Below are 13,759 nucleotides of genomic sequence, written 5' to 3' on the forward strand. Positions count from 1 at the left end.
GGGGGGAGGTGCTCCGTCCCTCCCCCCGGAATCCTGCCTGGCCGGCTCCACTCCACGGGGATTCTGCAGAGCCGCCGGCCGGCTCTGCCGGCAGCTGGACATCCGGCCGCTGGGCAACAGGGAAACAAATGGCGGCGGCTGTAGCCACCGCCATTTGCGTCCCTGTACTTAACCGCAAATGGAGGCGGCTACGGCGGCCGCCATTTGCTTTTGTTATTTTTAGCTGTTCTAGCCTAAGTAAATATTTACGTAGGCTAGAACGGCTAAAAATAGCGAATGCAAATGGCAGCCACTGTAGCTGCCACCATTTGCGTATGCTGTGCCCAGCCATGGCTGGCCAGGAGACCAGCCGCCCCTGCCCCCACCGCCCCCGCCCCCCTGCTTACCCCGCCGCCGCACCTGCTGCCCCCGCCACCGCCCTTGCCTCCACCCCCGCCACCGCACCTGCCGCCCTCACCACCGCCACAACTTCCGCTGCCACTGCTGCGCTGCCGCCGCACCGCTGCCGCTGCACCTGCTGCTGAAGCTGCCGCCACCCCCACCCCAGGTACATGCCATCCTGGGGGTTCCACAGGGCGGGCGGGGGGGCAAGAGGCCATTCCGCCATGGATTCCAGGGGGCCGAATGCCAGCGCATTTGGCCTCACTGGAATCCGTGGTGGAATTCTCCGCCATCCCTACTAGGATCTAAAGGGGATAAGCAGCTCCATCACATATTGCAAATCTATAGGATATAAATAATGTCCTACAAAAGTTGTAGGTGTTTACTAGTTCACGAGAAGAGCAGCATGATTTTGAGAGTCATTGAATTGATGAGGTGTTAACAGCACTTATGGGAACCTGCACTGGGATTGCCAACAAACCAAGCTGTCAAGAGGCTATCGAAATATAAATGCACTTGCCAGCATGGAAGATGCATCATATCAATGAAGCCTACAGATAAATTGCTGTCCAATCCACAGGTGCTGCTCTCTGTACCAAACAAAGGAAGCAAAATATACTCAGCAGTCAATCAACGAATAAACATAAATAGCACAAGGAAAAGACGTATGCCTTTCTACAGTTCTGTTGATACTATATTAGGCAACCAATTTTCTTCTTGCTGTTTTAAGAATATTCCCTCATCATTCTCGTAAGATGTCATGGTGCCATGAATAGAGCAATCAAAGTAATGGGAGTCAGGCTAATCAAAGAGAGACGATGTGTCAGAAAAGAGTGTATGAGAACAGGGTTCCACTAAACAAATCTCGCATGAGAGCTCAGCATACAAAAGCGCTTTTCAAAACAGCAGTGAAAATACTCAACCATGCAAACACAAGTGCCTATTGCTTAGGATTATATTTGTAAATCTCTGATAAAACACATTCAACAATACTGAGCAAATTTGGTGGCGCTGGCAACCCATTGGCAAGCCTTTATCAAGGATCACTATGAACAGGAACCAAAGAACTAGTTCTGTGCATTCAAGAAGGGCTTGGCTTGTGCTTGACAAACAGCAGTTCTCCCCCACCTCACCATCACCACCACCATCATGCCACAGGACTAGGGATGTACAAAAATGTTGCTTGTGTTCTCAAGCGGACGGTTTTTCCCCATTACAAAGAAAACATTCCTTACTGTAAAAAATGGCTTCCACAATTTGCACTCACCATCATGGCTTTCAGAAATCTAAAGCAGCCCAAAGGAAATTAAGCCACAAGGTTTTTGTGATTCTTTCTTCTGCTTCCCTCCATGCCTTGGCCCTGCCACCCCTTGACAGTGATGCACTGGTTCTTCTTGCATAGCACAACTGCATCATGCTAGGCCTGGTGTAAATGTGCTGGAGTCATTCACTAGCTCCACTGAGAATGAGTTATCTCAGGCCAGCTGTAAGGCTCTTGTGCTAGATAGACTCTAAGAGCCATCACCTCAGCCGATAGGACCAGAATATAAGATTTTTCTAAGGACACTGTGGTGGACAATATTTGTATTTGTTGTTGTTTATATATATATACACACACACACACACACGTACACACACATATACACAAATGTACACACACATACACACATATATATAATGATCACACATGTGTAGAGATGTACAGATGTTGTTAAATCCATTCCACCTGTGTTTAATGGATTGTCAGACATCTTTCAATCTGTTATCCACTCACTGACAGAATCGGATTTTTTTGTAGGAGAATTATGTTCTACTTGCACTAATTTGCATGAGCTCCAGTGCACTCTTCCACATTAACTAATGCACATTAGTGCTACTGTGCATTAGTTAATGCAAATACCACCACCCCCAAATGACAAATGCACATTACCCCCCTAAATCCAGATTTTGTATTTTAGCTGATTGGGGAAAGCACACATTTTTAGTCAGTGTTTTTTTCTTCTTCATATTTTTGTACAACAAAAATTGCATACAATTATCAGAAAGGTTTTTTTAAAAAACATATATGTAAGTAGGGGTGTATGAAACCCCACTTACCTGGCTCCGCTGGGTTCCATGGGGGAGGAGGCGATCTGGTCCTCCCCCTTGAATCCTCGACGGGGAGGGAGGCGATCTGATCCTCCCCCCCAGAATTCTGCCCAGCGGGCTCTGCTCCGCAGCCAGTCCGCTGAACTGCCGGCTGGGCCAATCCACGGCAGGGCCCCTATCCGCTGCCGGGCTGCTGCGGACGCAAATGACGTCCTGCGTAGGGGATGCCATTTGCGTCCCTATGCTAGGCCATGATAGGTTATATATATATATTTCCGTAGCCTATCACGGCTACAGCAGGGACGCAAATGGCGTCCCCTACACCATTTGTGTCCCTGCTTTAGCCATGATAGGCTACATAAATATTTACGTAGCCTATCATGACTACAGCAGGGACGCAAATGGTGGCCGCCACGACGGCTGCCATTTGCAGCTGCAGCAGCCCAGAAGACGACCTGGAGCCACCACCAGAGCTGCTGCTGCCGCATCTGCCGGCAGATAGGTCCATTGCGGGAGGGGGGGGGAATGGTGGGGGGGTGAGGCCATTCCTCCACAGATTCCCGGGGGCCGGATTCATTAGAATCCAGCCTCACTGGAGTCCGTGGAGGAATTCTCCAATCTGTAAGTCCACAGAATCCACACAACTCCAAGTCTGAATCTGCTGCAAATCCATGGGTGAGATTCATAGAAATCCAAACTCATTTGAATCCATTGCAGATTTCTCCAACATCCCTACACGTGTGTTGTATTTAGGCACAGTGAATTAATTGTGCACCATCCCCTTAATTTCAGCCCAGACTCCAGACTCCCTTGTCCCTCAAATTCGGAGGAACATTAATGAAGGCCTTTGCTTAAGAGCACTGTCAAGGAGCAACATATAATCTTGTTAATAAATCTCTTATATGTCATCAGTACTTATGTTGACCCTGAATCAGTAAACAAGATTCAACAGACATCACAAAACACATTTTAAACTCTTATAACTTTTCAAAATTACAAGCAAATTTCACTGAGAAATCCAAAAGGCACATCTGTCAAATCTTACTGTCAACATTTTGGTTTCTATGATCTCACAAAGATACACATATACTGTTAAACAAAGGTTATATGTTTTTAAGGTTAGCAATACCATATGGTTTCCTATACTTTAAAAAACAAACAAATACCCCAACTAAACCATTCTCCATTAAAAGAATAAAAAGTCACATTTGAACTTTGAAAAATATCATTTTTTACAATACTCAGCCAAAATTGAAACTATGAAAAAACCAGAAAACATATCAGCATACTGATCTCATTGTACAAGCAAATTTTTGAACTGTGAGGGAGGAAAGGAGTGTGTTTCTGGCACTTTTTGTCTCCAGGTTTTTTGTACAAAATGTAATACAAAGCTCTTAAATAAATGGAAGAACTTCCTGTGAAAGACAGACAGATAGATGCAATCCAAAGCTGTAAAATCAGTGCAAGTTCAGTCCTTGTCTGAAAGGCACACAAATATAATCTTGCCATTGAATCAGATTGTCATTTAGGTCACTTAGGGCACAATCCTAGATAGGCAGCTGCCTCCGAACTCAGAGGCGACCGCCTATCCAAAGCAAGGCAGGAGAAGCACGGGGGGGGGGGGATTGTTCCCTCTGCACCTCTCCTGCCCTACTTTATCTGCTAGACAGCTGTTTTCGGCTGTCTAGCAGTGGGGGGGCAAATGGGAGAGGAGGCTGCTGTACACAGGCAGATCTGCTCTCCCCACCCTGGAACGCCCCCAGCCCCACCCCTTTTCAGCTGCTCCACACTCATCTTCTGACATGAGGGGAGGCTGCTTTTCCAGGAATCGACCTTGAAGTGCAGGCTCCGAGGTCTGTTCCCTGAACCACGCATATCCTATCGCCGTCTAACCGCTGTCTGGCAGCCATCAGATTGCTCCCTTAGGGCTCAATCCTATGCATGTTTAGACAGAAAATGTCCTACAACTCCCAGTATGTCTGGCTGGGGAATGCTGGGAGTTGTAGGACTTTTTCTGTCTAAATATACATAGGATTGCGCTATTATCTGTTAATCTGTTTATTGCAGAAGATTGCAATACCCCTATTTCACCTAATCCGAATCCCACTCCCACTCCTAGTCTCATCAAAACTCTTTTGGCTTTCTTCAGAATTCTTCAGATGCTTTCCTGAAGAAGAACCTCCAAATTAATTTCAAATTTTGGTTTAGGTGAAATCCATTGGAAATATTCACCAGCACTAATGTAATGCTTTGCCACGGTGTAATTTATGGTTGACAGATGAAAGGCAGGGAAATTAGGACTTCAGAATGGAGGCAAGGAACAACTGATCCTACACCTTCCTTCTAATTGTTTACCCATGGCTCAGCAGTCAGAAATGTTTACTTGTACATCTGTCCAAAGATACATGTGTGTGTGTGTGCGCACGCGTGCATGCGTGTGCATGAGAGAGAGAGAAAGAGAGAGAGAGAGAGAGAGAGAATGTATGTATGTATCTATGCTTGGTTCAGTGTTCTTTGCTGAATCACTAGTAGCTTTTATTATTGTGCCTATTGCTTAATTCAAGCAATAACTAACTACAAAAAGTAGCTACAAACACTGTTGGTAACGCTTTCATGTTTCTTCTTCTTGCACATGAAAGCACAAATATAATGTGAGTTTCCTTAATCACTACTGAGATCTAGCCTTGTAAACATTGTTGAAGAAAATCACAAAGAGAAAGTTCTTCCCTGATCTTTAAGAGTTTCTCTTTTCCTTAATGAGGCATCTTTCAACAGATACTTGGTTGCTCTTCCCCGAATTGCAGTGGAGTGGAGTTAGCAGATTTGTTATTGCCAGAATATAAAAGCAAACAGCATATGGTTTTGTTAATAACTTCATAATGTCACAGCACAATCTGCCACAATGTAAACTCCTTCAGCGCAATTTCATTTGAGTGGAATATGCAGCCAGAAATAGGAAGAAAGGAGGACAATGACCTCTTTCATAATGGTTTCATAATGCTCACCTCTTAAGAAGGATGCAGACAAGCTGGAGAGGGTTCAGAGGAGGGTAACAAAGATGATCAGGGGACTGGAAACAAAGCCCTATGAAGAGAGACTGAAAGAACTGGGCATCTTTAGCCTTGAGAAGAGAAGACTGAGGGGAGATATGATAGCACTCTTCAAGTACTTGAAAGGTTGTCACAGAGAGGAAGGCCAGGATCTCTTCTCATCATCCCAGAGTGCAGGATACGGAATAATGAGCTCAAGTGACAGGAAGCCAGATTCCGGCTGAACATCAGGAAAACTTCCTGACTGTTAGAGCAATACGACAATGGAACCAATTCCCTAGGGAGGTGGTGGGCTCTCCCACACTGGAGGCATTCAAAACGAGGCTGGACAGCCATCTGTCAGGGATGCTCTGACTTGGAGTCCTGCATTGAGCAGGGGGTTGGACTCGATGGCCTTGTAGGCCCCTTCCAACCCTACTATTCTATGATTCTATGATTCCATCACTGGCATAATGCAAATGTTTCAATGGCTATAAATATTACCCCTGCATCAGTTTCCTTCAGGAATTAAAAAGTCATTTCTCCTTGATGCAAAGTATTTTCGATCAGATAAATAATCACTTATACTCTTATAAGTATACGTATACCCCCTCAAAAGGGATTAGAAATTACTGACACTGTTTGAAGATCAAGAAGATATGGTGGGTTGCCTTGTTTCTAGCCCTGCAAACTTTGCTTGGTGATCCTTTGATATTAAACGAAGGGAGTTTTAAATGCCTCCTTCTCTATATATGCCTAATGAATGCTGCCCAATGATCACTTTTGAAACCAACAGAAGTCTAAGCTCTGCACAACTTACTTTCAGAAAAAGTACAAGAAGAAGATTTGCTCTCATGTAACCCAAGCCAACTATGGAAGGCTTAGATAATCTGCAATCACTCTGATCATTTTTTATTTTTTTTTTAACAGAAAGCCTGGGAAACTATATCCACCAGGCCCCCTGCCCACATCTCCAAACACCTGATCTGTGTTATGAGTCATTAACTAAAAAGTCTATATATGCACAACACTGACAGCTAAATCACAGTGAAAAATTATGCATGCACAATTATCCACCCAGAAAGGTGAATGCACATGTAGAAGCCTACTGACACATACATATAAAGAGTGTATAGAACACTCTAACAGTGTTCTGTACTCCCATGCCCTCTACTATGCAGAGGGTTTGTTTGTTTGTTTTTTTACCTTCTGGCCCTTCCTATAATACGTAGCCCATTTAACAATTTGCTATCAAACGATTAATATTAGCTGATGTATTCCACTCTGCGTTATCATCCCCCATTATATTCATACTTTTAAATAGCTGTACCTTTGCTGTGTATCTAAAATCTGTATCCTATTATTAGATAATTTCATACTTCATTTATTATCAACACTAACACCACCATCCTCACAACAAATACTTTCCTGCCAGGTAATAAGAATGTGTATATTACTAAATGATCCATTAACTCAACTACATTCCTGTAATGCACAATATACACTTTTCATCTTACAAACCTATTTTAAATGTTTTAAACTTTTTTTAACAATTAATCTCAATTTAGATACTTTCTTGTATCTAACTTTTTCCCTTATGGACATTTCTAGAAGATTTGCATTTTTTAGTTTTTTTAGTTTATCTACTTTTAAAGAGAAAAAAGATACTCTAAAACTTCAAGTCTAAGAATATTTGTAAGAAGTTTCAGTTGAAACAAATTAGACTGGTGAACATAAACATGTTAAGGATCAGGTGAGAGTGATAACTTGACACCATGCATCCTTCAAAATTCACACTATTACATTTCAATGCCAATTCCAACTTATTTAGGATTGGATTTATTTATTGCATTTATTGCATTTATACCCTGCCTTTTTTCCTCTTGCAAGGAACCCAAGGCAGCTTACATTATCCTCCTCCTCTCCATTTTATCCTCACAACAACAACCCTGTGAGGTGGGTTGGGCTGAGAGTCTGTGACTGGCCCAAAGTCACCCAGTGAGCTTCCATGGGCGAGTGGGGACTAGAACCCAGATCTCCCGGCTCCCAGTCCAGCACTCTTGCCACTACACCACACTGTTTTTCCTTTTTTACATAGTTTCTGAATCATGATGTTGACTTCCAAACCCATCATCCTTCCCAGTTCATTCCTTTGGCTGTTTAACACCCCCTCCCCCCCCCCGCAGCTAATGACCAAATGTTAAAAGCTCAGTATTCTTACCTAGTTCAGTTGCCCCAGTGCAAAAATTCAACAAGGAACTCCCAGCAAGGGCTAAAACAAATAAGAAATGCAGGTGGAGACATAAGGGCTGCTGCATGTTGTCCCACGATGAGTTTATCCATACATCTGCAGTTAAGAATTAACTTTTTTCTTTTAAAGGACTTGAACTTTGCCAGAAGAGATATCAGCTCAGTTGTGCGCTTCCCTTCATTTTCCTTTAACTCTCTCTCCTAGGTAGGATTGACTGTATTTTGTCAATTTCAGCTTTTCCAGTAGGAATCCCCCTTCTCCCGGCCACCTACACATTTATAGCACATGCCCTGATCAGCAAGGAATGTAGCCCACGGTCCAGCTGCACACAGTCCAGCTGCTCTGATTCACACACCCTTAAACACACACACACACACAGCATTGTAGTCCATGCCATGTTCCCTGATGCTGACATTTCCAGCAAATCCACTTGCAAACTAGGATTATAAAACAAATGCTCTTAATCAGACTGAAATATTTTGTTTGTGTTTTTTTAAGGAACCAAATTGTAAGACAGACATCTTGCTCATATTCAGCGTTAGGAGCTTGTTCATTTGTCGGTGTTCCCAATTTATTTTTAATGTTAGTGTCAGTGTTCCAGCAATTGTGTCTGTTTTGTGGTTTGCTACTGCAAACAATCATTTCAAACAACAATGAGCATTTTTTATGTCTTCCTGCCTTAATATAAGAGCTATGTGATTGTCTGCTCACAAATTGACAGAAGAGTTCTTCCCTTATAACATTAGAGATGCTGTCTTGTTATGAAAACAGAAGGCCTACCTTGATGCATCAGCCAGATATTGAAACTTTAGCAGTCATTTATTTTAGAAGGATTAAAAGAATGTGTTATTTGTGATTGTGTGTTTGTATATCACTAGGTTGCATCCAAAAGTTTTGTGAATGGAAGGCCACCCACAACAAAATGGGTACTCCTGTTCTCTCTTCCCCATGATGCAACCTGCTGCACACTCCAAAAGGCTCCTCCTGAGGGCCAGAGAACCCTTTGGAAATGTGTATAGAGGATGGCCACCACCACATTGCCAAAAATGAGGGAATGCGTCACAAAAAAAAGAAGACAAAAAGAGAACACAGATTTGCATAAAATTTGGATATGCTAACATCTATAGGGAGAAATGCAAATATAGCAAACATTACTATAATTTATTAGAAAAACAACAGATCTTATCATAGCGGTGAATGTTGTGACCAGGGGACCTGTGTACCTGCTCAGTCTGCTTTGCTCTCTGTTGATGGGCAACCAAAAGGCCCCTCCTCAACCTTCTTATAGTTCTTTAGCCTTAAACTAGACTTGGTCTGGACAGTCCTTCAAACAAAGAACACTTTCAAATAGAGGGCCATCCTCTGTAAAGTAGAACACAGGCCCACCCTAAGCGCAGGCTGTGGACAGTATTCAAATGGACAGTAGTGCTAGTGTCAATTGGGTTGCTCTAGTGTGAGCAGTCTCTAGCGCAACAGTAACAGCTATTTCCCCAGAAAACCTGTCACACCAGCTATCACTGCTGGGATTGCGCTAGTGGCCACTTAAGCTAGCGCAATGTCATTTGCGTTAGTGCTTGCGTCAGCTTGAATACTGCCCTGCGTCATGAGGAGCTGGAGGACGAAAACGATTTGCCCAAATTTAGGTGGAGGCACATGTGCCCATGGAGAGGCTGCTCAGTTCCACAAAGGTGGGACCCCCTCATTTCTCATTAGGCCTTCCATTTGCACAACCTTTTGATCCAACCCACTGGTGGTTAGATCTTCTCTCTTATCTGAAATGTGAATACAGCTTGAATGTTAAGTGTGTGTGGGTTGGAGAGGGGTTGGTGTGAAGCAGCACAACAGCAAAGCAACAAGGAGGCCCTGGATCCACTGTGGATTAAAGAAAAAATTAAGCTAAACATTTCAGTGTCCGCCCTCATCAGTAGATGTGCTGTTAGCTGGGTATCAGGAGTGGCCGATTGGAAGTCAAAACCTGAAGTGGGATTCAGATGGCTGAATCCTGCTTTCCCCCCACACCTGACACCCCTGCACAACCCCCCAGCTCCTTATCTGGGCCACCTCCTCCAACGTCATCACTGCTGCTGCCTGTTCCTGAGCCCTGGACGTGTGCTGGCTTTTGCTTCAGGGAGTTGCCATTTTAAAAAAATGGAGGTGGCAGAGACAGTGGCATGGCGACAATGATGGTGATGGCTCAGGTAAGGAGCTGGAGGCTCCAGTGTGGCTGGGCTGGGGTGTCAAAGCAGTGAAGCACTTGGGAGAGCCCCTGACCCGCTTCAGGTTGCTTTGTCTCAGAAGGGGCCTAAAGTGGCCTGCTTCGACTCAGGCTTCAGGCTGAAGCAGTACACAGCCCTACTGGAGATGGCAGGGGGAAGTGAGGGCTGTTGCTCACCCTTGTTTTAAATGGTGGTGTATATAGAAGCAGCCGTGATAAGGCAGGGATGGGGGACCATTTTTGGCCTGAGACTGAATTGGTCCTGGGGAAGGCTGTTGGGGGCAACAAGCTAGCAGTTGTCAGGGCCGCTACCCAAGATGGGTGGAGCTACTGCTGGCATGCATGCCCCCCTCGACATTTTTACACACACACACACACACACACACACACCATCTTCACAAACACATGCACACCCTTCCCAGCCTCACCTTCTTAGCTAATCCATGAAGACTGGCAGGGTGGGAATGGGAGGGACACAAAGTAACTGCATTAGTTGGCCCTCCCACACGTATTGCTTCTATCATGTGGTGTATGCATGCATTACCTGGACTGTTATGCTGAAGCAGTTCTACCACAGCTCAGACATTGTGTCAGTTAGGCAATGACAGCTTGCTAAGAGAAGCAGTGTTGGCAGTGTCAGGCCTTCCCCTCAGTTGGGCCTTCCCCTCAGTTGCCTCCCCCCCTCGCATGGGTCTTCTTCCCCTTGGGTTCCAATTCCTTCCTCCCAATGTCACCACTGCCTATTCCCTTCCCCCTCTGGGCCCAGTTTATTCCATTGCCCATAGGGATAAGACAATGCTGCTGCTGCTCCTTGGTCTTGCTGCTGCTCATACGCTTGGAGTGGGCAGGTGAACAGGCAGTGACAGCAAGACAAAGACAGCAAGGAAGAGGTGCCCCCCTGCAGTGGAATGGGCATTGGCAGCTGCCCAACACTACTGACACCAGCCCTGAAGAGAAGCCAACACTCTACAGACGGAGAATCCTCCAGAATTCTAGGGAAACATATTTGATATGCCGGTAATACCAGAATAGTATTTTACATTTTACTCTACACTGCAGTGCAACAGCTTCAGATGCCTCCCAGGCTGCTGCAGATGTCAGCTTATCGTCTTCAGCTGCAGATGTGGCCAGATGAAACAGGCCTCCTTCTGCTGCCCGACAAGCTGAAGTGTTTGCGTTGCAGAATAATAGATGTCCCTGTCACTAAACTCCGGTGGTAACAAGATATTGCATTTTATGACACATTCTATCCATCTCTCAAGTATCAGACTTGAAAACAACAACTGTGTATAGATTATAGAAATGTATTTGAAAGTGTTGAATTAATTGGAATTGTAATGCTTTGCATTGTTGTGAGTACACACAATTTATTGAAGTGCAATCCCAGTATTCTTTTCAAAATTAATGAGTTTATAAAGGTTGGAAATAAGCTGCAGTCTTCCTCATAACTATCACGTCAGATTTATGCACTTCAGGCTGCAATCCTATGCACACTTACTTGGGAGTAAGCTCTATTGAACACAGTGGGACTTATGTCTGAGTAAACATGCCTTGGATTGCTCTGTTAATCAATGAACCATAAATTCTTTCAAAATGTGCATTGGCTCAGTTCCCAAACTGTCTGGTACACACCACTGCCACTTTGTTGGTTCCAGGGAGAGGATGAGACATATTTAAGAGAAAAGGTGATGCCTTTTCTAACCTGCTCTTGGTTTGAGAATAAATAGACTGTTTGGTATAACAAATCCTTATCTAGGGAGAATGTGACCCTACTGGAGCAGTGCTCTGTATTTGAAGGGTTGTCAGAGAACAGTCTCTCTTTGAAGGCATGCTCTATTTGAAGGCCTGCTTGGTATAGGCCTAATTTATATTTAAGCCATAAGTTGTATGCATTTGCCCATCAACAGTTAGCATCTGGACTACAGCCTGAGGAGATACTGGGTCACTTGGTCACAGTCTTTCCCACTATGATGAGATGTGTGTCATGTGTAGTATTTCTGTTTCAGGTGTTATCCTATCTGCCCCGAGTACTCAGAGACATACAAATATCTGAAGCAGAGCAGGAGAAGCACTGCTCCTCCCACTCTGCAATTTAGCTAAACTGGCATTTTCACCCATCTAGCTGAGGTGTCAGGGAGGGGAAGGGATAGAGGCTGGGGAGCTCATATCCCTAGTCCCCTCCCTCCCCTCCCACTGGCACGCCCCCTTTCCCTTGCCTCCGAGCTCACATTTGTGGTCACAGGTGGCACCGTTCTCTCCACACCAGCAAGGAGGGGGAGGGGAGCTCAGACTCCTGGGTCCAAGGTTGGAGCAATGTCTCTTGCTTCAGATCCAGGAATCCAACCATCCCCCCACTCCGCAGTTGCTGTCTAGGGTCCATAGGATTGCTCTCTCCATTGCAGTAATGATTTCTAAATAGTCTACATATAAAAATCTGTGTCTTCTTTAGTCCTCTTTCAGTGATACAATTCCTCTTTTTTGGTAATGCCTAAGTGGCCACCCTAACACACAGCTGCTAAACCAATTATTTTCCTCAATCTGCAAATGTGGATGAGAACAGTAGACTAAGTAGAAATGCCGCTGGTGTTAATGTTACACCTGAAGTCAAAACAAAGGACTCTGAAAAGCTTTCAAGCCCTTTTTCACAGCTAGCCATAGCCACGGTGAATGCCAGATCATGGGAAATAGCAGATAGTGATTCTGAATGTGTAGGTGGCTGTAGTGAGTGCTGATGAAGTACTGCCAAGGCAATACTTTAGCATTGATTTGGAGGCTGAGGCATGAAGTGCTCCCTGAAACCCTCTCCCAAACTTGAGTTCATGACATGTCTTCTGTGTTTGATTTATTTATTTGTTTGATTTCTACCCCACCTTCCTACCAAACATGGCTCTCAAGGCATCTGACAGGCATAATTAAAATTGATTAACACATTAAAATACAATAAAAACATTCTCCTCAGTTCACTGACTCTCCGGATGAGTGAACGGAGGCCCCAACTTTGCAGCCCATGAAAATGGCTGCGAAGTTAGGCCAGATCTTTCAACCCAGCCCTGGTTCTAATGATGGAGATGGGTGACTCAGTCCGGTATCTGGAATCAGAGGTTGCAAACCATGATTACAAGGCAGTCTAGTTAGTGAAGTATTAATTAGTACTCATGCAATCTAACTCTAACACATTGTTAGTTACGACAAGAGAAGGTAGAAAGGGTTTAATCCAGAAAGCAGAAGGGTGAGGATCCTGCGTCCCAAGGTTGGCTCCTGATTTGCACACCATAGTTTGCAGAAAGCTACTGCTACATCTACACTGGACCAGAGAGAAAACTAAATGTGGCTCACCAGAAGAAATGGCATATTAAAGTGGTTGAAGTAGCCAATGTTCCTCCGCAAACCCGCTTATTTGCCCAGAGTTCGGGAGCTTATTGGTGGCCTGTACACAGCTGACTGAATGTTGCATTGATCCTTACACTCCTTGCCATAGCATTTTCACCCTCAGATCTTTGCCTGATACACTGTGCTGATGCATGTTTCCTTGCCACGTATCTATGTACTGCAAGCAGGCATTTTGCCTTTGTGCACCTTGCACTGATTCTCCTTCTCTACCTTGCCCTTAGCTGCTCTGTTGCCTCTGATTAACTGCCTGGCCTATGTGCTGAGCTGGGTTTTTTCTTCTCCCCACTCTCAGAAATTAAGTCACAACTCCATGGGTTATTGATATCAAGGGTAGTGGCACTAATGGAAGGAGGTGGCATAGTTTATCATTTCCAAGATACTTTATTAGCACTGCAAGGTACGTGT

General features: G+C 44.6%; 1 protein-coding gene across 1 annotated transcript in view; it reads right to left on the reverse strand.

The window, feature by feature from the left end:
* Positions 1–7,819, reverse strand: part of LOC146358384 (von Willebrand factor D and EGF domain-containing protein-like) — a 431,792-nt gene extending 423,973 nt beyond the window's left edge. The window contains 1 exon segment of the mRNA XM_084809588.1: positions 7,720–7,819. Coding sequence (XP_084665714.1) covers positions 7,720–7,816 — 97 coding nt within the window. The 5' untranslated portion in view covers positions 7,817–7,819.
* Positions 7,820–13,759: the final 5,940 nt, after the last annotated feature.

This window comes from Heloderma suspectum, chromosome 1, assembly GCF_057233095.1.
Source record: "Heloderma suspectum isolate Gila_16-S chromosome 1, 16-S_ref, whole genome shotgun sequence".
In the NCBI taxonomy this organism is placed as follows: Eukaryota; Metazoa; Chordata; class Lepidosauria; order Squamata; family Helodermatidae; genus Heloderma; species Heloderma suspectum.